General features: G+C 33.6%; 3 protein-coding genes across 10 annotated transcripts; 2 read left to right on the top strand and 1 right to left on the bottom strand.

The window, feature by feature from the left end:
- The first annotated feature begins 1,235 nt into the window (after nucleotides 1-1,235).
- SIZ1 (DNA-binding protein with MIZ/SP-RING zinc finger, PHD-finger and SAP domain-containing protein) lies at nucleotides 1,236-12,445 on the top strand. Of its 8 annotated transcripts, none has more exons than XR_003601131.2 (19): nucleotides 1,236-1,407; nucleotides 1,531-1,654; nucleotides 2,357-2,437; nucleotides 2,635-2,677; nucleotides 4,942-5,014; nucleotides 5,235-5,397; nucleotides 5,569-5,699; nucleotides 6,045-6,113; nucleotides 7,012-7,099; nucleotides 7,188-7,263; nucleotides 7,426-7,499; nucleotides 7,619-7,726; nucleotides 8,407-8,568; nucleotides 8,653-8,757; nucleotides 8,836-8,916; nucleotides 9,012-10,239; nucleotides 11,401-11,558; nucleotides 11,638-11,833; nucleotides 12,091-12,445. XR_003601131.2 is itself a non-coding variant. In XM_028056288.2 (18 exons), exons 2-17 carry the CDS (start codon nucleotides 1,631-1,633, stop codon nucleotides 11,526-11,528), a joined length of 2,634 nt encoding a protein of 877 aa, XP_027912089.1. In that variant the 5' UTR covers nucleotides 1,236-1,407; nucleotides 1,531-1,630; the 3' UTR covers nucleotides 11,529-11,558; nucleotides 11,638-12,002. The 8 variants fall into 8 exon arrangements, 3 of the variants coding, with proteins under 3 accessions (XP_027912089.1, XP_027912088.1, XP_027912090.1); XR_003601133.2 differs by lacking the exon at nucleotides 12,091-12,445 and adding an exon at nucleotides 10,871-10,978 and having other exon boundaries at nucleotides 11,638-12,002; XR_014986370.1 differs by having other exon boundaries at nucleotides 11,401-11,833; nucleotides 12,156-12,445.
- Nucleotides 12,446-13,726: 1,281 nt separating this feature from the next.
- LOC114169492 (binding protein) lies at nucleotides 13,727-22,873 on the top strand. Its single transcript, XM_028054665.2, has 12 exons — nucleotides 13,727-14,040; nucleotides 14,857-15,026; nucleotides 15,120-15,313; nucleotides 15,977-16,185; nucleotides 16,318-16,420; nucleotides 16,663-16,826; nucleotides 17,697-17,835; nucleotides 18,111-18,424; nucleotides 18,653-18,982; nucleotides 20,078-20,217; nucleotides 20,344-20,441; nucleotides 22,021-22,873. Exons 1-12 carry the CDS (start codon nucleotides 13,883-13,885, stop codon nucleotides 22,495-22,497), a joined length of 2,496 nt encoding a protein of 831 aa, XP_027910466.2. The 5' UTR covers nucleotides 13,727-13,882; the 3' UTR covers nucleotides 22,498-22,873.
- Nucleotides 22,874-24,122: 1,249 nt separating this feature from the next.
- Nucleotides 24,123-27,714, bottom strand: LOC114168246 (cytochrome B561, amino-terminal protein). The gene is made up of 7 exons (XM_028052997.2): nucleotides 27,449-27,714; nucleotides 27,323-27,378; nucleotides 26,321-27,237; nucleotides 25,520-25,712; nucleotides 25,222-25,407; nucleotides 24,687-25,063; nucleotides 24,123-24,511 (listed from the first exon to the last, which is right to left on the bottom strand). The coding sequence occupies exons 1-7, from the start codon at nucleotides 27,604-27,606 to the stop codon at nucleotides 24,371-24,373; spliced, it is 2,028 nt and encodes a 675-aa protein (XP_027908798.1). The 5' UTR covers nucleotides 27,607-27,714; the 3' UTR covers nucleotides 24,123-24,370.
- Nucleotides 27,715-27,951: the final 237 nt, after the last annotated feature.

The following is a 27,951-nucleotide window of genomic DNA, read 5'->3' as shown; positions in this document are numbered from 1 at the left end:
AGTGTAGGTGAGGACACACCCCTCCTAGATAGGAGTTGAGTTGTGGCTCGAGCGTTCTAGCAGTAGTATTTACCCCTTGTTTAGCTTAGATGGATGAGTGTTTTGTAACCTTTTTTCAGTATAAGCTGTATTGTTAGACAGTACATGTATGATTATTTTTGGATGACTATATTGATATTTTATACCGACCTATTCCTGTCACATGCTTTGAATTATCATAATATATTGTTTGATAGTGTAAAAACTATTAAAACGAAATGTTACAAAAGATATAACTTTTAACTTTTAGAATCTCCATTCAATTTATAACTTTCAAGATCTCATACATAAAAAAATAAACAAAATAAAGATGATATATATTTAAAATATTTATTTTTCTATAAGTTTTTTTATTATAATATTTAATAATGATAGTTTTATTTTATTTTTTAAAGTACAAACACATTTGCAACTTATATTTTTGCTAATAACACTATAATATAAAATAAGATTGTGTAAAAACACATACTCTTTTGTGATATCATTTCACCAAAAGTTATGATATATATTTTTAATTAAACAGTTATTTATAGAAATTACATGTTTCAATAATTATTTATAATTTAATAAAAGATAAATCTGTCAACTTGAATTAACACAAAAAAGACACCAGTAAAAATGTGCTTTTAAATAATTGTTCAAATCAATGATGAAAATTAGGTTTAAGAAAACTTAACAACAGTATTAACCATACTTAATTACCGTGTCCTCTTATATAACTTACACTTAATAAAACTTACATGAGATATATCACATATTTCATATAGTCCTAAATACATATTCATAGGTTAGTCAGAGGATGATTAAGCATTGGTTAGGTGAGTCAATGGTCAACTCAAGATTGAGAGTACACAAATAAAACAGAACTCTAAGTTAATTTATTTTGAAAATAAAATTCAACCTAAAATACTAATTCTTAAAAGCGATTTTAATTTATACAAAATTTAGGAGAAAGTCACGATAAAAAAAAAAAAAACTTAAAATTTTGGATGATTCTAGAGCGCCTATTTAGTTGGAAGTTCATTGATGTGTTCACCTTACTCAATATTTATTATTATTATTTATTTCGGATATGTGGTCGACATATGCTTCCTGTGCACGTGAGCACACCCAACCCGAACCCGGACATGTTGCAGCAAAAACTGAATTGGATAATCCGCAATGGGTCCGAATTTTGTAAGTGGAGAGAGAGAAAGAGATTGGTTCTGGTTTTGTTTGGAGTCTCCTCGGTCAAAAGAACACGCAAAGCAAACCACCCACCCCCAACACAACGCCACACAACACAAACCGTGTGCAACACAAAGAAAGTCGGTGTTAACCTCCCTCTCTTCCAAACCCTAATCGCCATCCCCAACCCTCGTTTCTATGGTCAGTGATTCCTATTCCTCGCTTCCTCCTTCCAACAATCTATCTCTCTTTCATTTCCAATTTCGACACTTCCCTAATTGTCTAATTCTGTTAATTCTTATTTTCTTAATTTGATTTTAGCAGACCGAGTGCTGTTGGGGCCGCTATGTGTTAGCTTCGTCGTCGATTCTTCGTTTCGTGATTCTCCTGATTCTCTTTCCACCAAATTATTCGGTTTGACGCCATGGATTTGGTACCCAGCGTTAAGGTGTACCACGCATCTCTTACTTTTTCACTTTATGGACTCTAACACACTTTCTGGATTGATGTGTAGATAGTACAATTGATCACTTTCCTTTCACTACAATTCCTTTGGAACTAGCTGATTGTGCATGGGATTGCAAATTCACTTTGCTTTGTACTTATCAATAAATCATTGATGCAGATTATAATTTTGATTTCTTTTGGTGATCAGAGAAGTTCGAGAGGTTTAGAGATTAAATACGAGAGAATTGTTTGTTTTGGAAACTGACTTTGTTTGCACGGATAATGGAGGACTTTTCACTGCATAACTGTGCCTTGTTCAATTGTTGGATTTGTATTTTTTTTTTGTTCTTTATAGGTTTGGTAATGTATTATTTACTTATTCTGTGACTGGTATTATTTTTCCTGTGATTTTAACTGCTTAGTATTCTGATTTGATATTATTTATGCTGTGATTGATTATTATTGAATAATTTGTGGGCAATGTAATTCCATGGTTGAATAATCTTTAGGTATTCAGTTTTTGTCATGTACTATGTATAGTTGGCATATAGATATACTAGAGGTTCATTTGCATTACCTCTGCAAACTTCAGTGATATATTTGGTTCTTTTTTTTGTGTGTTTTTATTTGAGTATTGGGTTCTATGTTGTGTTAATATTGAGTTATGCAATTATACTTTTCTGATCAATTGAATCTCCTGTAGGAAAAATTGAACTATTTTCGTATTAAAGAGCTCAAAGATGTGCTCACTCAGTTGCACCTTTCAAAGCAGGGGAAGAAGCAGGTGAGATAATAAAAATAGTACCATGTCTACTGTTTTTATTTCTGAGTTTTTTTCTGTGATGAATCCTTTATGCTTTTACATTGTTGTTTTAGTATTTTAGGTTGGTCTCCGTGTATTATTTCCTTTTAATTTCTGGATTTAGATCGCTGTCTTGGAGTTTTGGTATTATGTAATGATGCCGGTGTTTCTTTTTGTAGGATCTTGTTGATCGAATATTATCTGTACTCTCAGATGAACAAGGTAAAATTATACACATGCACAGACACACACAACTCAACCTTTGGGTCTAATTCTATCTTATACATTTAGTTAGTCTATCTTCACAATGTTTGTTTGGGTTGTGATTGTGCCTGTACATTTAAAATTTACACAATATATGCTCTTAGAAATATGCATTGAATCTAGTTGTTAATCACACACAATAGTGCTGTGATTACAGTGTAGCGGAAGTGGCATCCTGACACTCCCAATGAACTGTTTTGATGGTAGCCACATGTTTTGTGGTCATTTTTGCCACAGAAGTGGAGGCATGAATTTCTTTTTTGTTTTCTGGTTGGACTGACGTCAGTAACTTCCTGTGAGGCAGAGGTGATCTCAACTTCTGGTTTGGCAAACTCTACGCAAAGAGTGTTTTCTTCCTAAGTTTGGGGCTGTAGTAGGATTTGGACACGTTTTTATTTTTCTGAAAGATAGTGGATTACGATGTGGCTGCTGATGGTGGAGAAATGGGTGTTGGACCTGCAACCCAAATTGGGTCACTCTCCATCCAGAACAGTCCTACAATTGTGGAGGGTTTTTTGTGAATAATCATACTGTATACTTTTATTTAACCATTGAGTACTCTTCAAATATTTAAGAATATTTTAAAATTATAAGACTATTAATTCTCAATAACTATATATTATGTAATAGTGACATTTATATATGCTCAGAAGGGTAAGTTGGGGTCTATAGAGGAGGCCTATGCAATATTCCGAGTTATAGTAGCAGAGGGAAACTCCTGACTGAACTTCTCAGATTGAGCTTCTTGCACAAGTAAAAGAGACTTGACATTTCAATTGACAAAGGATCATTTAAAAGAATAATATACCGTTCAAAGCAGAGCTATGAATCATTGCGATGAAGGAATTATATTCCTGTGGAAGACCAGCAAGGACTGTACAAATGTGTTATTGATAAGAGTCAAGATTGACAACAGCTAGAAGTGACTCCACAACTGCTTTGGTCTTAAGTAGGTATTCAGAGATTGATAGATTTATGTGATTTCTTGGTGGTACACAGTTCGGTTCATAGTTGCATGGCTTTTGCTAGCAAATTTTCTGAAAGTAATTATCAATTTTCCCACACTCCACACGAGTGTTTGCAACCAATTATTTGAGTGATAATTGATTCAGAAAAAGATGAAAGAAGCCAAGAAAAGAACATTTGATCTTGAATTTCACTAATTGTTGGTAGTGTGCCGAGACAATGTTGAGCTCTCAATCAGTTTCTGATAAAAACTTAGTTGGAATCAGAGGGATAACTTCAAAGCTACAAAGATGATACGATTTGGTACTCTGCTTTTTACCTGCTGTTTCGGTAGCAAGAAAATTTTATCATCAAGCTCAATGGAGAATGATGCATAAAGTGGATTGTGCAGAATAAGACTGTGTGGATTCAGGGTAGTGGTACCATCAAAGAAGTATCTCTGGCAGAAGGTTCTGGAACTAAAGGTTGAGTTTCCATTAGAGAATTCAGGCCCCTTGTAAGAAAAGCAGCTCTTGATAGCATAGAGAGGGGTTTCTGCAAAAGTTTTAAAGACTAATAAAGTATATTATTGTTTCAAATGTCGGTACAAGTATTATATATATATATATATATATATATATATATATATATATATATATATATATATATATATATATATATATATATATATATATATATATATGAGAGAGAGAGAGAGAGAGAGAGAGAGAGCACCATAGTTCTTACTATCATACTGAGTCAGCATGCAACTGGGTTTTTGTAAAGGGGAACTATTACACATATATGAGCTATATGTGTGTGTGTGTATGTATATATAAACAAAATTTGAAAATAAAAAGTATAATAATTGAATAAAACAATTTAATATTGAAAATTTAATATCAAGTTAAAAGAATATAACATATCATTGAAAAATACATTTTATGTTGTATATTAGGGTATAAAACTGTTAAGAGTTGTTTAATTTGCTCCTATATTAACTCCCTTTTTATTGATAAATTCGAGCTGCTTGTTTTACCCCGAGCTTGTATATGAACCCCAAATTTTATTTATTTCACCTGTAGCATTTGTATTTAAAGCTGGATTGCGTATTTTCTGGGAGTTATGGGCCACTTTGTGGTATAATTCAGTGAATCATAATGCATTTGAATTCTTGTGCACCTGATTTAATTGTGATTTTTATACATAGAATACATTTTCATGTGATCCTTCCTCTTTCCACTTTTAGTTAAGCAATTTGTTTTTGCTCTTCCCAGTTTCAAAAATGTGGGCTAAGAAGAATGCTGGTGGAAAGGAACAGGTGGCAAAATTAGTTGATGATACCTATAGGTCAGTGTTAGAAACGAAACTCTGTATTATGTTATTTTCTAGCTTTAGTACGCTTCTGATGCATGCAGTCACACTTGGCTGAGCTCACATAAATGATCTGGTAACTTACTATTAGGTCTGGTTGAAGCTAGTTATAGTGCTCCATATTTTCTGTAATTATCTTGTCTCTTGTTTTGTTAACTTTTATTTTATTAACATTTGTTTATTTCCTTTTTTGCAGGAAAATGCAGATATCTGGGGCCACTGATCTAGCATCTAAGGGACAGGGGGCATCGGATAGTAGTAGTATAAAGGTGAAAGGTGAAATTGATGATTCCTTCCAGCCAGATACAAAGATTCGCTGTTTATGTGGAAGTAGATTGGAAACAGAGGATTTGGTCAAGGTGTACCATTAAATATGTTTCTTCTTTCTTTATGATCTAAAGAATTGTATGCATCCACAACAGATACGATTTATTTAGCCAATTTGATGATCTGGTGCACTTTTCATTAGATATCCAATCTTTTGCTTACATATGGTTATTTTGAAATTCCATTTTCTTGTCATATTGCAGTGTGATGATCCAAGATGCCAAGTGTGGCAACACATCAGTTGCGTTATTATTCCAGATAAACCTACAGAAGGCATCCCACCAGTTCCTGATAAGTTTTATTGTGAACTATGTCGGCTCACTCGTGCTGACCCGTAAGTCAAATTTTCTTTTTGTTTTATCTGGCAGCTAGATGCGAAATAATGATTTGTTTCAAAGGTTTCCCTTGTCTTAACTTTTTTATTTTTAATTTAGTGTTAAGAGTTTGTTTGTGGTTGATATTATTTGCTTATGATTTACAATTTTTCAGTTACGATACTTTGTTGTCTCTGTGAACTGGCTATTTAATTCTTCTGTTCTGTTTATTGGATGTTCTTCCTTTATTTTATCTTGTTATATTCTGTCATTATTGTCAGGGATAGTCTGTGCATTCTATTATTTAGTATTTTTCTGTTTTTTTTGCCAGTTAACTTTGCTCCTTCTGCTGTTCTCTGTTGCAGATTTTGGGTTGCAGTGGCACACCCTTTACTTCCTGTGAAGTTAACAACAACCAGTAATCCAACTGATGGGTGAGTACATTGTGTGGGTATTAGACATGATGTAATTGAGTTCTTGATCTTACTAACGGAATGTCTTGGGATTTAGATGTACCTTTTGTTGCTTAACTAGCATGTAAGGGAATAAGATGCTCATCATTCAGGCTTGAATGCTTGCTTCTTTTTGTTTGGAGTGGTGTGTCAATTTCTAATTTTTTAGCACAAGTGCAAGTTCCTTGACTTGATAAGTTCTTTGCTTTCTTTAGATGATTTACATACAGAGTCATGTTATGCTATTTGTAGGGGTTGTAATGTTGAGGCAGTCTACTATGTATGTTTTGTTAATTAAAATTCTTTAGCTGTTGAGTTTTGTTTAAAGTGACATAGGCAACTTTGAAGGAAGGTCTGCTTTAGTGCAACCATAGGTTGCAATGGTATGTTTATATTGTTGAATTTTGGCCTTTCACCATATTCCACAATTGATTATACTGTTCTGTGGTTGAATTACTCAGGAAAGTAACCTATTATTATTAAGTGCATGTTTGGACTAAAGTGCAATTTCCACCATGTCTTGCAAACTGATATTGAGTTTTCAGGCAAAATTTCAAAGTGCAATTGCACTTTTGAGTGTAATCACACATGTCACATAATTCAGTTCACTCTCCTCTCCTAACTGAGTTCGGAGCACCTTAAACTGAAACCAAACATAGTTTAAGAAGTGAAGACTTTCTCCTTTTGTTTTTCTTCTTTTTGTATCTCCGTGTTTGTCTAAGTTTTTATTAGGTGGTGCTAGTCTAATAAACTTCATTTTCTTTCCAATACAAAAACTAGTGACCCTGTGAAATAATTATCTAGTCTATGCTTAAAATATAATTTTCAATGTGGCTTTCTGCTTGACTGGCTTAACCATATTCCTATTTAAATTGTTCAGGACCAACCCTGTGCAGAGTGTGGAAAGAACATTTCAGCTTACTAGAGCAGACAAAGATTTGGTTTCCAAACCGGAATTTGATGTTGAGGTTGGTTTGGATTTTCAGTTCATGGTGGGTTAATGGATATCCTTCTGTGCAATGCTTTTACTTATTTATTGAAAAAAATGACAAGTAGGCTTGGTGTATGCTCCTAAATGACAAGGTTCCATTCAGGATGCAATGGCCGCAATATACAGACCTGCAGGTCAATGGTATGTTTGAAGTCGTGCTATCCCTACTATTAATGAATTTGGTTTCATGTTGGCAGTCTGGTTTTAATTTTCACGGAATATTATTCACCTGGAAACAGAGCTTTTAAAGTAAAACCCTTATAGTGAAATCTATTTCGATTGGTTTGACTTTTATTTGTACAGGTGTTCCTGTTCGAGCAACTAACAGACCTGGTTCACAGTTGCTTGGAGCTAATGGCCGGGATGATGGTCCAATTGTATGTTTTGTGTTATTTGTAGTTGTGAATCGTATAATTATTTAAATTTGCCACACAAAAGTTCATATACTGTTTGTTTTTGATTTATTCAATATCTTATTGTATTTCTCATTTGTCAGATCACGCCATACACAAAAGACGGAATTAATAAGATTTCGTTAACAGGATGCGATGCTCGCATTTTTTGTTTAGGGGTTCGTATTGTTAGAAGGCGCAGCATACAGCAGGTAGATTGCATTCTAAGCTTGATAAATATATAAGCTAAATATTTTGAAGTGTTGTTGGTTTCTTAATTTAGCCTTGTGATATTGGAATAATAAAGATTGAAGTATCTCCTTGTCTGATATTGGGCCTGAGTTTCAAATGTTGGTCCCTTTTAGTTGATTTCTTAAAACTTAAAACATGACAAAACTAGGTAGGTTTATGGTTATCTTTCTTGTCAATTTTGAATAGCACCTAAACATACTTAACCTAGGTAGATGTTATAGAAAACCTCAAGAAGTGTTGCTTCTATTCTAAAGCAAGTTAAAATATTTGAAGTTTTTTTCTCGTTTCTTGGGCGTTCTTTTTGTTTCAAATTGTCTGGCTTGTGAGATTTTTTTTTAAAATAAAAGAATGCTGAATTTTTTCATATTGATAAATATTACTAATAAATAGATCTGGTATGTGTTTTGACCTAGTTTGCTGGTTTTATTTTTTTGTGTTGTGTCTGGTTTAACTCTCAGTTCATTGGTTACTAACACAGACTGGAAGTCTGATTGACAACTTTTGAGCCAACCAACAGTCTGTATTTAGATGTTGGTGTTGGATTTTAGTTCCTACTTTGTTGTGAATATGTTTTACGCAAAACTGCTTCCCTTTTGCTACTGTTGCAAACTTGTTTAATATTTGAGGCTTTGTTTTCTAGATCCTAAACTTAATTCCAAAGGAGTCCGATGGTGAGCTATTTGAAGACGCTCTTGCGCGGGTGTGTCGTTGTGTTGGGGGCGGAAACGCAGATGGTGATGCTGATAGTGACAGTGATTTGGAAGTGGTTTCAGATACTTTCAGTGTCAACCTTCGTTGTCCTGTATGGCTTTCATTAATAGATGGGTTATTTTGGCAAGTCATGAAGTCCTACTAACAGTTTTTCTATATTTTGGCGAAATTTTAGATGAGTGGTTCAAGAATGAAGATTGCTGGAAGATTCAAACCTTGTATACACATGGGTTGCTTTGACCTTGAAGTTTTCGTGGAAATGAATCAACGATCAAGGAAGGCAAGATTCCAAATGTTGTATGATTTGTCTACTCCCCTCTGATTTTTTATCTTCTGATGAACTGAATTTTTTCTACAGTGGCAATGTCCTGTATGTCTCAAAAACTATGCTTTGGAGAATATCATCATTGACCCTTATTTCAATCGCATCACTTCTATGGTAGTTATTTAAAAAATTAATAATAGTTTCTAATGTTCATAATTTTCTATTTGACAAAATATGTAGCCATTATTTAATTTGATTTGGTGGCACAGATGCTAAATTGTGGTGAAGAAACTACCGAGGTTGAGGTGAAGCCTGATGGTTCTTGGCGTGTGAAGACAAAGGGTGAAAGTGAACGCCAGGAATTAGGGAGTCTAGCGCAGTGGCATCTTCCTGATGGATCCCCATGCGTTTCAGCTGATGGAGATTTGAAGAGAGTGGATACATTGGCATTGAAGCAGGTCAAACAGGAAGGTGTTTTTGACACTCCAACTGGTTTAAAACTTGGCATCAGGAAGAATCGCAATGGAGATTGGGAAGTCAGTAAACCTCAGGGCACAAACACATCTTCTGGTAATAAATTGAAAGCGATTTTTGGAAATCCCGAACAGGTTGTTATTCCGATGAGCAGCAGTGCTACTGGAAGTGGCCGGGATGGTGATGATCCTAGTGTAAATCAGGGTGGTGGCGGGCATATTGACTATTCCACTGCAAATGGAGTTGAAATGGATTCTCTGTGTCTCAATAATGTTGATTTAACGTATGACTATACTGGACATGGCACTTCTGCTCAGGTGGGTGGTGCAGAAGTTATTGTTCTTAGTGATTCTGAAGAAGATAATGATCTCTTGGTATCTCCTCCAATTGCGTATAGGAACAACCAAAATGATGCTACAGATGGTTATTCTGTACAGCCACCTGTAATGGTTGATTCGTACGCTGATGATCATAATCTTGGTGGAAATTCATGCTTAGGACTCTTTCCCAATGATGATGATTTTGGGATGTCTTCCCTGTGGTCTATGCCTTCTGGAAGGCAGGCTGGTCCTGGATTTCAACTATTTGGATCTGATGCAGATGTGTCAGATGCATTGGTCCATCTGCAACATGGTCCTGTGAATTGCTCTTCATCACTAAATGGTTATGCATTAGCTCCTGATACTGCTTTGGGATCTGGTGGTATCTTGCAAGATTCCTCTGCTGGTCGGTTGGATGCTGATTTGAATGGTGGTTTGGTGGACAATCCATTAGCATTTGGTGGTGATGATCCCTCACTTCAAATTTTTCTCCCCACTAGACCAGCAGATTCATCCATGCAGAATGAATTGAGAGATCAGGCAAATGTGGCTAACGGTGTCTGCACTGAGGAGGATTGGATATCCCTAAGTCTTGGAGGTGGGGCTGGTGGTAACAATGGTGATGCTTCTACTCAAAATGGATTGAATTCTAGACATCAAATCCCAACCAGAGAAGTTGGAACGAATACTTTGGATGATACTGGTTCGTTTCTCTAACCTTACTGAATCAGAATATTTATTACTTTTTTTAGTAACAAATATTAATGAAGCAGAATTGGGGGCATATTCTTTTTTGATGCGTCATTGACCATGTTTCTTAAATCAGTAAAAGTAAAAGAAATAAATAGTTTTTTTATAAAATAAAAAGTGTCCCTGTTCCTTGTTATATATGTAATATACCATCAAAGATATATTGGATTATAGATTAATGTGACATTTTGTCATAACAAATTATCAAATAATTTGATAATATAAATTCCGTTAGAAAACACAGCATTTAGCCTTGAGAAATTTAAGGTCTGGGACAAGAATATTTATTGCACATCCTAGTAATACTTAAAAGAACAAAATGGTTGACGGTTTTGAAATTTACCAGATAGTAAGCGTATATATTTGAAATATAATAGTTTCTCAAACATCTTTAGGCAAATAAAATAAGCATTTACATTTACAATATATTGTGGAAATATATGCATTCTTAAAATTTTATTGGTTTTTCTTTTATGGACACCTGCATGCCTCTGCTATCTTTTTGTCTCAATCGTAGATGGAAATATATTATATAGTTAGTCTTTTGAGATGGTGGGTTTAATTCTTTCATGCGTGATTTTTAGTACATTCCTAAGCTTCATATCAAGTTTGTTTGAGGGGCTATGAAGGAGGATTGGGAGCTGGGTATTCAGTTTCTTTGCATCGAGCACTGCTATACCTTCTGTTAAATGGTTAGAAACCTTCAAATGTTTAGTTGTGGATTTGCCAAGATACATTATACGGCTGTGTTAATCTGCTGCTGCATCATATCCTTGTGACAGAAAAATGATTTTTTTAGAACTCTACTCCTAAAATCAGTCAAATGCTCATAATTTGCTTAACAGATAGAAAGTTTAAATGGTTACTTCTATTACTAGATAGTACTAAGGATGTTAACCTCTAAACAAAGTTGAGGAGGTTAGTGTTCCTCATATCTTTCATGCATTTTGCATCTTCCTCATCTTTCCTCACTTTCCTCATTGTGTTCGGTTCCCCTTTTCTGCTCCCTATCAGATAATTGCATTTTTACTTCTGAGATAGTGACTATTAATGCAGTTTTGGCATTTTTTATTTTTCCGGTACTTTTCTTGATTAGTTATTCCTCTCTATGCAGCTTCTTTACTCCTTGGGATGAATGATGTTAGAACTGACAGGCCAAGTAGGCAAAGGTCAGATAGTCCTTTCTCATTTCCTCGCCAAAGACGTCGCTTGTACCTTTCTATTGATTCAGATTCAGAGTAAAAGTCAGACCTTGTGTCTCAAAAACTTTAGGTACTCTTCTTAAAACCAGATTTCGTATTTATTAACTGAAGAAAGTTGAGAGGCATTTTTGGTCCTCATGAAATGGCAGTTAATACATATATGTGGTCTAAGGCATCTCTGGTGGAACAGAGCTACAAGTTACCCTCCCAAAATGTTTGCACCCACCCCATCGACAAGGATGTTGGTCGTAATGATTCTTTGTGCTTGGTATCTAAATTGTCTTATGTTGGTAGGCCAAGCTGGAGCTATTATTCCCATCATTTTTCGAAGAGGGTGTGCTGGAGGTATACTGCTGCTTTTATTGTATAGTTGATCATTCGAATATGGTAGTTTAAACTTTGAAATTTGGTGGGACATTATATCAGCATTTTTGTCTCTGCGGAGAGCAATAACCTGTAAATGATTTAGCCATATCAGATCCAACAGTTAAATCAAAGATATTGTTTCTCTTAAGTTGGTCATTTTTCTAGAATGTTATGGTGTTATCATTCCTCATCACATCTTGACGTTGATATTTATTTATTTATTTTAACATATTTAGTCATCAGAGGTGCCTCCCTGCCTGCCTACGCCTGACTACGTGTTTTGTTTGCACGAGATTGATAGGAGAAAGAAGGACAAGGAACCTCTCCTTCATCTTTCCTTTTCAGCCCTCGGATGTAATTAATTGCATGGATGTGATTGAAAGTTAAAAAAAATTATATCTAGAAAATGTTTTGACTTAGGAATGTTCTGTATCCGTTTAAGGTTTCTTATAATATCTATCTTATATCTAATTGAGAACATTTGTTGTGCACACGACGGTAAGAGAGATGTAGGAAAGGAAAAAAGAATATCGAATTTTTGTAAATAAATTATAGGAGGGTTGGACCTCTTAATATGATTTTTGAGTAGTATTTTTTCGTCCACAGAAAATCGTCAAACTAATTTGATTACTAGTATTAATATTAATCAACTATATGAACGAGAATAATTATATACAAAATGTAGGGTTGTTGTATTTATAAAAATGAGATTAATATTATAACTTATTCTATAATATTATTAGCATTAAAATAAATCTCGCACAACTATATCTAAGTTCATCCAATTCTATTTTAGTTTGAATATAAATAAGATTACATGGATATTATTAGAACACATAAGTAATATTAATATTACTCTAATAAAATAAAATAAAAAACTGATTATATCTTTTAAAGAAAATAGATATCAATGAAAAGAACTGTACGAGCAAACGATAGGCTATCAAGAATAAATTAGACCAAAATTAAAAGGAGAATATATATGATTTGCTATTATATAAAGAGATTTTTTATGTATATATCTTGTTTTTAATTTTATTCTTTAAATATTTTTAAATCAAAATAATTATTTTATCAATAAGTTTAAGTGATTTCTTTCTTAAATTTAACATTTTTTTAAATTTAACTATTATTTTAAACTAAAATAGATAATTATAATAAAATGATTATCTAAAAAGAAAATTACCTATAATAAGTTGCATTTATAAAATGTAGGGTTGTTGTATTTATAAAAATGAGATTAATATTATAACTTATTCTATAATATTATTATCATTAAAATAAATCTCTCACAACTGTATCTAAGTTTATCCAATTCTATTTTAGTTTGAATATAAATAAAATCACTTGGATATTATTAGAACATATAAGTAATATTAATATTACTCTAATAAAATAAAATAAAAACTGATTATATCTTTCAAAGAAAATAGATATCAATGAAAAAAACTGTACGAGCAAACGATAGGCTATCACAAGAATAAATTAGACCAAAATTAAAAGGAGAATATATATGATTTGCTATTATATAGAGATTTTTTATGTATATATCTTGTTTTTAATTTTATTCTTTAAATATTTTTAAGTCAAAATACTTATTTTATCAATTTTATTGTTTAAGTGATTTCTTTTTAAAATTTAACATTTTTTAAAATTTAACTATTATTTTAAACTAAAATAACTAATTATAATAAAATGAATATCTAAAAAGAAAATTACCTATAATAAGTTGCATAATTTATTTAAATTTACTTTTATAATAATATTGATTTTATTATTATAAAAAATAATACACATTTTTTTAAACATAATATCGTTCTAGTTATTCTTTAGTTGACTAAATATTGAAGTTTTAAAGAAGATCTGCATCAGGGTTAATGATAGCGTAGTGTTACACAAACACACCAGCCGCGTGCAATTTCTTCTTGCTCGACCATTACCGCAGCTTCTTCTCCTTCTCCTTCTCACGCGAGTCCTTAAGCACAAACCACCTGAAGTCCTACCACGCTGCACGAACTTAACTGATTCATGGGAAAGAAGAAGCAGAAAGTCGTTCTTCCACCGGAGCTTCCGCCGGAGATTCCAGACGACGAGGTTGAGGTTTCCGACGAAGACCTCCAATTCATCAAAGAGAATCGCAACTATGCCTCCTTGCTCTCCACCTTGGACACCCATTCAATCACCAAGTTCGACTCTTTCTTTCAATTCTCTGTTCTCTTGTTTTCATAATATTTTATGGCGCCCTTACTTGCCTATGCTACATTTTTTTTTGTAAATGGTTAGCGAAAGTTTCAAGCTTTTGTCACGATTTATAAATAGGGAAACTTATAAATTTGCACAGTTTGTCTCTCTGAAACCTTTTGTTTGTTGTCTGACTGATTAGGTGCATAATTTGGGGAAATATCTGAAATATTTTATCTTGCCGTTTATCAAGATAGAAAATTTTTGCGGACTTATCCTTCAAAAATTTCCATAGCAATAAGCTTTAGAGTAACAAGAACTTTTCCTAATTTTTTGCTTTAGAACAAGTTTTGATCGGTTCTTGTACTCTGACAGACTTGACCCTGCTATTTGAATTTTTAGGGTAAGCGGGCAACTGTTACCTGTCTAGTGTGGAAATGTCTTCTTATTGTAACTGTTTAGTCTGTGATAGGAGCCCAATGCAATACGGGTAGAAATTTGTACTATAGATAGAAATAAAACTATTACAGAAGAGAACCCTGTAATCCCAGAGCAGGAGCTCATGTGAGAAACTATTTCTCTGCTTAATAAAAAGCTACAACTCAAATTCTACTCTTCTATCATTATAGCTAACTCTTTCCTTCTTTCGTATTCCACCTCAGATAACTCTGGTGGGTTCAGAATATCTGGGCCTGCTGGTACCCCATACTAGTTTGCTATGATTCTATAGAAAGTGGAAACATATCACCTCATGTCAATGTATGTTGTGGTGAATTTTATATGATAATGTTACTTATGAAATGACATTCTCACATCCTTAGGCATGTTACACGGGTTGCTGATGCCAAAGATGATGCATTGGAGAAACTTTATGAGAAACGCATGCAGAAAAATGCTCTCAAGAAAGAAAAAGAAGAAACTGGTTTGCAGGTTGATCGTGTTGATGCTCTTCCAATCAAGACATTGGATGGAAAACTCCATTACCGGACAGGTATCTAGTGTTCAAGATATGCATTGCTATCTCAATATGTTACTTTTTTTAGATCTTTTACCAAGTGCTTGGGTTCTCACAACAATTCTGCAGCTTCAAAGACCGTATCAGAAAATGATCTTAGTGAAGAGGGAACTGCAGAGGATACCAATATGGATGAAGGTATGGTGAAGCTAACTAAGGCTGAAAAGAGAGCCAAACTTAAGAAAATGAAGAAAGAGGCCAAAAAACAAGGGAAAGAAATGGCTAAAGCAGAAGTGGAAGAGACACCACATGCAGCAGTGCTGGTATTATCCAATCAAATTAAAAACCATTCTAGTTTTTTTATGGTTTCTCAAAGCTCCTTTTCTTTTTCACATCTGATACCGTAACAATTTTCAAATGGAATGTTTTGTGAAAAAAAAAAAATACAAATGGAATGACAACAAAAGTAAATTTTGTCTTAATTGATTCCATGCAATATTCACATTTTGAATGTTCTGATGAATAATGTGTCACACATTAGTATAATGTTAATATAATGCTAACTTGCATCCGGCATCCTCATGTCCTCTGACAAGTTGTCAGCTAATTGAACTTTTAACTGTTATATGCATATTTATCTTTGATATGTTCCATATCTTTCAACTGTTATACTGTTATATTATATGCCCATAACGCTATCCACTTGTATGATTTAGAGAAATGATATCCATTAAAAACATAGAAATGATACCAGCAGCACACTAATGTTAATTTACTTTCATGTATGTCTCACTAAGTAAAGTGTGTTTTATGATTCTTATTTAACAGGATCCACATTCCAGAGAAGTTCACCTATTAACTGTATTTTCATATTAATTGTAAATATCATATATTATGTTGAAACTGCCTACACCTTTTACAAGGCTAAAAATTATTGAACTAGATATTGTGCAAATTTTTTGATATATTGTCTTAACTTTGTTCAGGCTGAGGTAAAGGAAGATCTTACAGCTGAGCAGACATTTGAAAGCAAGAAGTGTAAACTTGCAGAATTGGGGAATGCCTTGCTTACAGATCCAGAGTCCAACATTAAATTACTGAAAGAGATGGTGCAATTATCTAAAGATAACGACCATACCATTGTTAAGCTTGGACTTCTATCCCTCTTGGCAGTTTTCAAAGATATTGTCCCTGGGTATTTCCTGATAGTTTATATATTATAATGCACAATTTATATGTAACGATATTATGATTATTTTGGCTCTGAATCAACTTTAATCCTACTTTTAATGTTTGAACTTTCATGTTAATACATGAAATGTGACAGTTATCGGATCAGGCTTCCTACTGAAAAGGAATTAGAGATGAAGGTTTCAAAGACTGTTAGAAAGATGCGTTATTATGAGTCTACTCTTCTTTCAGCATACAAGGTTGACATTCATGCTAAAATGTTTTGCAAATACTAAGATTCCTTTATTTAACTAAATCATAGTTATACTGTTCATATATATGATTTTCAGTGCCTGTGCTTTTGATGGTGGTTGTTTCCTTTTTTCTTGAATCTACTTTATTGGTCAATTTTTTTTAAGATATATTGTTTGAAGTTGTTACAAAATATGAACTTTGTTGATCTTTATTCTTCTAAGATGTATTTTTTTTGTCATGTTGTCAGGCATATTTGCAAAGGCTGGTAATCTTAGAGAAGAAGCCTTTATTTCAACATGTAGCAGTTCGTTGTATTTGTTCTTTGCTTGATGCAAATCCCCATTTCAACTTTCGTGAAAGTTTGTTGGAGGCTACTATCAGAAACATAGGCTCTACTGATGAGGCTATAAGGTTCTATTGTATATTTGTTGTTGATGATTCTTCATTATGATAAGCTTTCTCCTGAATTTTATGGAATTTGCCATGGAAAACATGAAATTAATTTTGTAAATGTTATTCTTATTCATCAGAAATGGAAACTGTGTATGCTGGCATTTCGGTGATTAGACCAAAAGTCTATGGTAATTGGGTTCTTGTTGGATTAAAATTTAAAATGCTGGGACTGCCTTCTTTGGTATACATAAAAATTGTCTGTGATTTACTGGTCATTGGAATTTATAAATGTAAAGAAAATGCATTTTCTTTCTCAATGGAAGTTCCTTTGAGTCCTTTGTTAGTGTGTTCAAATTAATTTCTTGTGATTGAGGTGGTTTGGAGTGGGGAGTATACAGAATAGTTTTGGAAACCCTACCTTGTCAAAAAGAGTTGTAGAATGTTATTATTTATGAAGTTGCATTCGATGCTTTAGCATAACATCATTGTGTTTTTGTTGAGTTAAACAACTATTGTGAAGAATAATAACTGCTTGAGGCATGTAGTCAGTTATGAACTTTTGCCACAGGAACTTGTTGCCAAGTTGCATAATGAAATATCTTGTTTCATTCCATGATTTATGTTGTGACATCATTCACTTCTCCCTGGAAGCTGAATCAGAAATTCAGGCATATTTCTAATTTCAGTTTCTCCAGTTGTAGAAAGACATAATGTACTGTTTACTTAGCTTCTGTTTTTAACGTTGATCCCTGAATCTTTTTGGAAGACAGTACTTTGTGGGTTATGAATTATTTTGTGCTTAATATGGGTACTGATTTTTTTTTTTTTCATGACACTTGCTAGTTATTGCTATTTACGTAGTTGAAATTTCTTGTTTCTTTTCAACAGGAAATTTTGTTGTTCCACGATTAAATCACTCTTTACAAATGAGGGTAAACATGGGGGTGAAGTGACTGTTGAGGCAGTTCGATTGATTGCCGATTATGTTAAAGCTTACAACTGCCAAATGCACCCAGATTCTGTTGATGTATGACCCACCCCCTCGATAATTGTATCTTTTGTTTGAAATCTATACTTCATCAATTTTCTGTTTCTCTAGACAGTTTCCACTTCACTCTTTTGTGGTAAAATCAGTTTCTACCATTTTAGACATGTTTTAATAAAAAAAAGGTTTTTTCTTTTAAAGGGCACAAAACAAGTTGTGTACTGTTGCTACTTTGGTGAAATCTATTTTATTTTATTTTTTGTGGAATGTTTGATAGAGCTGTTAAGTAATGTTTCTTTTTTGCAATACCTTTTCAGGTTTTCTTGTCCCTTTCATTTAATGAGGATCTCTTGAAGTCTGGAAAGACAGAAGAGGATCAGAAATTAAAAGATAAGAAAAGTAAGAAAAGGAAACACTCTGAGGCATCAAATCAGTTGACGGAGAATGATAGAAAGAAAAGTAGGCAAGAATTGATTTCTAAGACGAGAGAGGAGGTTGAAGCTGATTACAAGGCTGCATCCTTTGCCCCGGATGTTATGGAGAGGAAACAGATGCAAACTGAAACACTCTCTGCTGTCTTTGAGACATACTTTCGTATTTTGAAGCATACAATGCAGTCCATCGGTGCCAGGTGTGTTTTATATTGCGTTTATTACTATATCATGGGGAAATATTGGTTTTCTTGTTTCTATAAAACTCTGTTTTCGATGAAATAGCTACTTTATTTTTTTGTTTATATTTTCTTGTGTCTATTTCTTGATTAATGCTTGTTTGTGTTGATCATTAAGTAAGTTTTGAATAATAATTAATCACTTTCAGTCACGATGGTTCGATAATTTTCCCTCACTTCTTTTCTCAGGCCTGAAGCTAACGCTGGGGCATTATCTGCTGCAGTGGAACCCCTCCCTTTACTTGCTCCTTGTCTGAAAGGACTGGCAAAATTCTCACATCTGATTGACCTTGATTTCATGGGTGATCTAATGAACCATCTGAAAGTACTTGCTTCTGGAAGTAGCAATTCAGGCAACACTTCTGACAAGTCTTCTAAATGTTTGACTGTATCGGAACGTCTCCAATGCTGCATTGTTGCTTTTAAAGTGATGAGGAACAATCTTGATGCCCTGAATGTTGATTTACAGGACTTCTTTATCCATCTTTACAATCTTGTTCTTGAATACAGGCCAGGAAGGTTTGTTTTAAAATACAATATCCTGAAGTCAGCATTTTCCTTTTTTTCCAATTTGTTTTCCCAATATCCAGTGTTTTCTGTTGCTGAAAATCAACCAGACATGCAGGATAGGTCATTTCTGTTGGTTTGATATTCGTGTATTTGTTCTTGTGTGTTGTCTTTCATGCTAGTTTACGTTCATTAGTAAGTATATGTTTGGATATCTTATATTGACTAAAGATTTGACAAAATTATAGCATATAAGTGAGTGTCGACCTCACTTTAAAAATTATATTTTGTGAGATTATGTTTAAAATTCACTTATTGAGATAGTATCAGAATCTATTATAGCGTGATTTGTTGAACTTATCTTATCACTTGCAATTAGTTTTGCTATCAAAACCATCCTTAAATATTTATTGCTACACCGATGTACATTCTTTGGTATGAGGGTATGAGGAGAATGTGTTAGAAATCCGATTTTGTGAAAGTGAATTAGATTTAGAGTCTACTTTTTAAGACTTAATTTTAGTATCTACGTTAACAAATTGGAGAACAATACATCCTGTGGGTCCTGGCTACCTTAAGCTTTCAGAAGATGTAGGTATCAGACTTTTCATTTCCGTATGGCTAGGAATTCAGTCTTATCTTCCCTCATTTTTCTAATTAAATTATAGTTTTAGCCCAAGGTAGAGTTTGCTTGCATATATTGACACCTAAAGAAAATGTTGTAACTAAAATGATATTGGCACCTAGAGCCCCGGGGCCCCTTGTCATGAATGAATGTATTAGAGAAATGGAAATAAAAATTACTAACATGCTTTCACCTAACTTCTTGTGCTTTTAGAATGAGTTAGTTCTTTTGATATATACTTTTGTAGGAAAACTGATCTTATTCCATATGTGCTTGATGCGGACACACACATGTGCATCCAATGAAAGCATGGAATGGAAACATAAAATACTGTTGAATTTTTGTTTTATGCGTTTCATATTTTTGTTCCTTGTTTGATCTTTTTAATGTGTGTACAAGGAAATGCACCTCATTAGCAAATTTTTCAGTTTAATTTTTATTTTTTAACTTGTTCCTGTTCCTGCTTTATATTTATGAAACAGAGATCAAGGAGAGGTGTTGGCAGAAGCTTTGAAGATAATGTTGTGCGATGATAAGCATCATGACATGCAAAAGACTGCTGCATTTATAAAACGATTAGCAACATTTTCACTGTCTGTTGGATCAGCAGATTCCATGGCTGGTATGCTCCATCCTTCTTATTCCTCCAATTTCATATTCACTACTACCTTTTGGTAATAAGAAACAGGAAATATTTGGAAAAGAGAAACTTACTTATGTATTTAGTTTTCCTTTGAACCCATTTCAGCCTTGGTCACAGTAAAGCATCTCCTTCAGAAGAATGTCAAGTGCAGAAATTTGTTGGAAAATGACATTGGAGGAGGCTCTGTTTCTGGCACAATTCCTGTAAGCTTCTGTCATTGTTATCTTTTTGCATCAAGTGCAGAATCTTTGCTTCATTTTTTCTCCTCTTTTTTTATAGCTTGAGAAATTTAATTAAATATGGAGAAGGGGGTGGTCAATAAGAGTGCAGATGTTATGATATCTTTTAAGGAGTTATAGTTATTGTAGATCTGAATCATCTAGAGGTATAATAAGGATGTAAAAAAAATTCGTACCCGCGGGTATCCGCAAATAAAACCCATAATGGATAGGAAATAGATATTGTAAATGGATATCCGCGGGTAACGGATACATATATTTTTAATACCCGCGTGTTAATGGAGCGTGTACATGTATTATAGTATACTATCTATACCCGTGGATACCCGTACCCGCTATACTTTAATTTAAGTTAAAAAAAATTAAAAAAACTTGATTAAAATATTAATATATTGATTTTGAATGAGTTATTTTTTATTAATTAGCTTTAAAAAAATTTCATTTCTTTGTAAACTGTCATTCAACCCATTTAATTAGGTTATTTGGACTTTGTTTAAAATTTATGAATGTTATGTATTGTATTTTATTTGAATTTACGATTAAAATATGTTGTTAAATATTTATTTATTTTTTGTAAATATTCACGGGTATGCATGGATATTAAAAAATTATGCGAGTACCTGCATATTGGATACTCGACGAATATGAATACAGGTATGGGACGAATATTTATCTAGCAGGTGCTCCGTTGATATCCCTAGGTATAACTAAAATAGAGTCTCTAATTGAAAGCAAATCTTATTTTACAAGTTGGTTTTTGGAGTTGATATAAACTTAAACTCATTCTAAGATGATATTAATGTTTATCCTAACTAAGTTTGTTAGGTCTATGATATGTAGTCCTATGTTCAAGATGTCCAACCCTCAATGTGAGGAATGTGTTTAAGATCTTACATTGTCTAGAAATATGATTTAAACAAATAAGTTGGTATAAACATCAAGTTAAGCCTAAATCCACATTTTAAGAATAATAAAAGAAATAATGAAATTATACTGAGTATCGCAAAACAGGGAAGTCCTCCATTGGTTGAATTCTCTTTTAAATGCATGTTTAGGGTTAAGGATTTGTCAGAATATATGTTGCGTAAATAGGCAATCTTTTTTGTTACATATCTGGTTACATTTGCATCTGCTAGGTTAAATGCATTTGGTCGTTCCTGTATTTCCTTTCAGTATCTTACTAGTTATTAAATTACCTTCTGATCTATGACAGTAAAGTGCACTACAATTACTTTTTTGGATTGTGGAATAGCTAATTGAGTAACAATACAATGCATTAGTTCAAAATCCTGACATACAAAGCCTAAGATCTTTCGTTTTGAGATTAGTGATAATGAAATGACAAGAGCATGATATAATTATAAGGGAAAGGGGAAATAAGGGAGCATGCTTCCTTATTCTTTTTGAAAGTAACTGGATATGAATTTTAAGTAGAAGGGTCTATGAAAAAAATGCAAAACTTGTGAATTTCATTACAAAACATTGAAGTGTGGAGTACCTTTTTATGTCTGTTTTTATGGATTGTCTCGTTCTTGGTATGCAGAAATATCTACCATATTCCACAGATCCCAATTTAAGTGGTGCCCTTGCCTCGGTACTTTGGGAACTCAATATTTTGTCCAGCCATTATCATCCATCTATATCGACACTGGCCTCAGGCATTTCAAGCATGAGTACTGCACATAACCAGGTCCTTTTATCAAAGTCCTCTCCTCAACTAGCTTTTAAGGAAATGTCTCTGGACCAAGAATTATGTTTCACACAACAAAGTGGCAGTATAAAATTAAAGAACAAGAGACGAACAAATGGCCCTGCTGCATCACTTTCCATTGGTTCTACAACTGTTAAGAGCTCATTTGATGACAATGAGTTGCAGAGGAAACTTATTTCCCATTTTATGGTTCATCATGACATCAAGGAAAATGAAAGGTTGAGAAAAGAGCTGGACAGGACTGCATCATCGCTGCAGCTATATGAACAATATAAGAAACAAAAGAAACTATCAAAGCCAAGGAGATGATCGACCAGTGCATTGTGATGTATGGCCCTATAGGTTCTAACAATTGTTGCATCTTATCTCATTGCTTCCATAGCGTCCATTTTTTAAGTTCTGCAGTTACAGTTATTTTCCAGTGGAGATTATTCTCAAGCCAACAGCCAGTGTTTCTAGTTCACCTCATTTGAGTGCCTGATACTTCAATAGAATTAGTAGTAACAGTTAGAGGCTATAATTATTTAGGAGTGTTAGTGATCTTGTATTGTTATTTATTTGCCTTATAAATCGAGAGTGATTTAAGGCGCAATCAAAAATCGGATTTCACGACTGTATTTTAAAGTGAGATGGTGAAGCGTATCTACTATTGAATATTGGTTAAATATAGAAGTTGGTTTAGTAATTAATGGTGAATTCTCGTTTTTTATGTTTGAGAATTCTGAATTAAATCTAAGAAAATTAAGTTAATGATATTAATGGAAGGGAAATACTTTATATTGGTATTTTTATAGAAAATCATTAGCTAACATTAATTAAGAGTGAATATACATTGTGAAAAAGAAATGTTGTACAGTAAATATTTGTGCATCTTGATATTGAGAGTTTGATGTGGAATTAATTAAGATATAGATTTATAAAATTTGAAAAGTTATATTACAATATAAAATATTAGGAGTCATATAATATAATTAAAATATAAAATATTATGTTACAAAGATATATAATAAATATAAAAAATATGTTAAAAATATATATATATATATATATATATATATATATATATATATATTACAAAATGTAAAGTCAAATAATCTTATAGACTTAAAGATAAACGAATGTTTACTGAATTACTTATTATTCTCCTATTTATTTTTTAAGAGAGTATAAGCTTTACTGATAAAAAATTATTAATGTAGAAAATTCATCATGTTATTGATTTTTTTTTGTTATTATTATTATAATGGATTAAATTGGTAACAAATCTATAATATTTTAATACATTTAAATCCGTTGAACTGTACTAATATTTTTATAGAAAAAGTATACTAAAAAGGATAAGCTAAAAATTTTCGTTAAAGACAAGTTTACAAATTTTATTTATACGCATAATTGATGTGAACTATTTCATACACATTGAATTAAATTTGATTGTCATTTGCTTTATTGAAAAGGGAGACGAAAGGTATCACTGAAAACTATTTTTTAAGCTGGTCTAACCGATGGATTATGATAATAGACACTGAAGTGGTTGTGGCTACCATTACATTGCTCATTTATTGCTGGTTGTTACCCACTTTATCACGTCACACTAGCAAGATCAAAAAGTCTCACGCATGATTTGAGAGTGTTGTGCGTGAAAATTAGAAATAAAATGGATGTGACACCAGAATCGGAAAGCTTTTGCTTGTCAAGTACACGATGTAATTGTACAGAGACTTTACGTTTCTAAATATTTAAGATATAATGGAAATAACAATCAACTCGTGTTAGTGTAAATAAACAAGGTTTTAGACGGTAAAGGCATTTAATTGATCAATATAAAAAAAATGTTAATGTGTAGTTGATTTTGTTTTAGTTTTATCAGCCATATCACATGTTTTACCCTAAGTAATAATATTAAGTATTGTGCGAATGCATTTGGGGAGGACAGGTATACAAAAGATTGTTAATTTCTTTTTGACAGTGCAATATCCCACAGATACAGTGAAATTAGCTGGTCAATGTAAAGGCATCTAGAATACAGGATGCAGCATAATGTTAAATCAACACTCGATCAGAAGGAATTCACCTCCAGTGTATTCTTTCCTGCAAAGTCTGACTTCAAGAAATGCAATTTGTTGCAGAAGTTTAAGTCAGCGTGTGGAATGTTGATAGAAGGGACTGGTTTGTCATACAGAACTTAATCTTCGGATTCTGCTTCCATAACTGGGAGAATGCTTAAAGCTGAAGCGCCTAGATGCATGCCCCTGATAACACCTCCATACCCAACTTTAATCTTATGGCACAGAAGCAAAATGGAATCCCAAAGTGCGGTTCTTCCCTGACATATAAATACAGAGCTGTTAGCAAACCAATATAAAAATTAACGTAGTGCTGGTATCCATCGGATAATCATGTTTAGTAGTTCACAAAGTATAAATATGTATTGAAAAAAACAGTATTAAGGGTTAAATAACAATAGTATAAAATAAGGCTCAACAGTAGGCATTACTGACCTGAAGAGAAAATTGCAGTTTCTTATCCCAGTACAAGGCAAAAATTGGGGGACCCTGTTTTCCAACTGCCAGAATACATGCTCCAGGGTGCAGTACAGAAGGGACAGTAGACACTACAGCAATGTATTTCTCTGGAAACCTTTCCTTAGGGGGAAGGACACCCAAGAATAATGGGTTTTTGCTAGACTGAGCTCCAGCATAAGACAAAGCATCCACATGTAACATCCACTTTGGATGTTCTAGGAAAGCACAGAACAGATACAACAGCAAGTGAGAATCAGAAGGTAGCTCAAGTGTCCACTTTTTATTCTTTTTATCATAAACCTCCCCACTTCCAAGATACTCATAATTCTTCAAGCAGGTTCCTTCCGCAAGCTCTGAAAATTAAGACAGGGTAACTAAAGTTAGGTTATATTGGTGTATGCTGCTGGCCATAAAACCAATCTTAGACTAATGATGTTCTGCTTCGATTTATACAGGAAATTTAAGGAAGGTTACTCTCTAATAAAATCAAGATATCCATAATTCTGTCTACCTCGGATCCTCTGCACAGTGTAATCAGCACGAACACTGCTTTGAGGAAGCAAACCTTTAACCCACTCTCCTTTAACCAAGGCTTGAAGCCTTTGGTGTTCAGTGATAGCATCCACACACTCCTGCATGATAGGAACTAAAGAAGTCTGCTGTGGGGACTGCTGTATATTAGATACAAACGACTTGGCTGTTTGCAAATATAAACCAGTAGAAATTTGTAAGAGCTCAGAAGCTATCAGCATATATAATCAAATTTGGACCAAAAATCACATTCAATTGACAAATGTGAAGCAACATACATTTGGAAGAATCTATTGCCAGCACTAGTGTAGAATGTAACTGATGAAGAAGTCCATCTTCATTGAGAGACAGCGCAGATTGCCAGTCTTGACTCTTGTCAATTGTTGGCAAAGTAGCAGGAGTAGACAGCATATCATTGCCCACTTGACTAATTGTGATAGAAATACCAAGTTTAGCAGCAGCTTGCATAACCTATGAATGTGAAAATCTTAGACCCAGGGGGAATAAATTAACTTGGTTGATGTTCCAATCATGTTAGATGTCATGGGCTTCTAGCATAAATTTACAAGAGCTTGTTCGTATACAATGCCAAAATTAGTTTTAAACTGTTTTTTTAGTTTGGATGGCTCATCCAAATATTATTTCATCCTCCTAAGATTGAGAACTTAAATTTCAGAAAAAGATAAAACTTGTGGAATGTTCAACCTTTTTGTGGTACATATTAATAACCATAATCCACATTAGTCAAATAATATACTTTATACTCCTTTTTCTTGGTAATAACATATCAAATCATAAGTAATTTTTAATAATTAACCAAACAAGAGCCTTTCTAACAATATATTTACATGAACACAATCAGGAAAGTAGATTAACCAATAATTAATTCTCCAAAACCAGTTCTACACCATTTATTGGAACACACAAATGAGAGGTCCATAAACACTCCATGAATATTTTAGCTCAAACATACTTTGTCATTGAAAAGTATTGACACATATATTGAGTTTCACAAACAACACTTTTCTGATTGTTTAACCATGATAAGAACACAAGAAGAAATGAAGAATAAATTGAACCTGAATGTGGCTAGTCTCGATCTTGTTGAGCAAAGGATTGAGCAGAACTGAAGAAAACCATTGCCTGAGTTGGTCATGCCACTGTTCAATTTGTGGATAGATGCCAAGATGTTCAAAAGCTTGGATAGATTCTTCCATAGACATTGGTGAAGGAAATTCACCCTCACCCTTCTTAGGGGGAGTATTAAACTTTTGAGATCCAGGAGACATCCTCACAGGCCTCAGAGGCACAAGTCTTGTAGTTCCAGAGGTATTAGATGAGCCTGTAACTGTATTAGGGCTCACTATCCCAAAACCAGGAACTGTAGGTGGTGGCGTAGACATCTTTCCAGCAGACTCATTGATCCTTTCATCCACTTCAGCTAGGAATTTCTCCAGCTTTTCCTCTGACGTTATCTTACTAGCAGAGGAGGCTCTCTTGTTAGACCAAGGACTGGAAACCACATAATCCACTCCATTTGGACCCCTTGGCGGCGAAACCAAACCCGGTGCAAGATACAACGATGCTGATCCTGGAGACCTAGAGGGAGTACCAATAGAACGAGTAGCAGCACCCCTGTTAGAATTTGAACCATCCACATCAATGCGAGATGAAGAACCCCGAGTAGGGCTGGGAATGGGCTGATGAAGGGGAACAAGCAAATCTGAAGAAGGCAATTGGGGTTTAGACTTGGGAGGCTTCTTGGCAGAATCAGGTTGAGCCAAATCAACCTTCTGCCTCACTCCTAAAAGTCCTAGTTGATGTTTGGTTAGCAAAATGTCAGTTCTATTACCATTGCTAGAATCAGACACAGGCTTAACTGCAACTACACCTCCAGCATACCTAGCCCTACGTAGAAACACAACTTTGAGGAGTGCAGAAAAAGTTCCAATCAAGATAAAACCCACTAAAGCTTGTAGAGTCTTGGCAAGCCAATCTGAAGTTCAATAACCGGACCAAAAATCACAAATTACCCTAATTAAAAAAAAATGCAACAAACAAAATTGAGGTTGAGCACTTACAAGCTGTGAAAGGGGAAAAAGTTCTGAAGCTCAAAATGTCGATGAAGCAGTTTTCCCTGCAATGTGTGCATAATGTTATATAGAGTGGGTAGTTAATCGCGTGAAGAAGAAAGTGTGAGTGTGCACCTGAATATGATAGCGAGAAAGGCGAATGCGGAAGCGGAAAAAAAGGAGAGGATGGAGAGGATGGTGAATTTGGAAGGTTGAAGACTGTTGGAAGTGAGAACCGCGGAAAAGGAAGGGTTTTGATAGACACTGAACTTGGATTTGGGTGCAGAAGCCATGGAAATGGGGAACCAACCTCGTTAGGGTTTTGGTTTGGGGTTTAAGCTTCGCACTTCATACAAAAATTGCAAATACAAACCCAGTTCTTCTTCTTCCCTCCCTCCATCTCTTTTGTTTAAAAAAGTACATTTTAATAGTTTAGGTCACATAATTATTTTTTTCAATTTTGTTTTTATTATTTTTAAATTTCCCAATTATATATATATATAGTCTAAATAATTTATTTTATTTACACTAAAGATTTGTATGTTTACTTTTTTTTAAATAATAACAGAAAATAATAAAAGATTATAATTATAAAAATAAATAAAAATAATTTTAAATAGATTTTTTTATTATAGAAA

Source organism: Vigna unguiculata, chromosome 11 (assembly GCF_037176805.1).
Source record: "Vigna unguiculata cultivar grain cowpea cultivar isolate G323 ecotype 2 chromosome 11, ASM3717680v1, whole genome shotgun sequence".
Lineage (NCBI taxonomy): Eukaryota > Viridiplantae > Streptophyta > Magnoliopsida > Fabales > Fabaceae > Vigna > Vigna unguiculata.
This window is presented reverse-complemented; position numbering and strand designations above follow the sequence as displayed.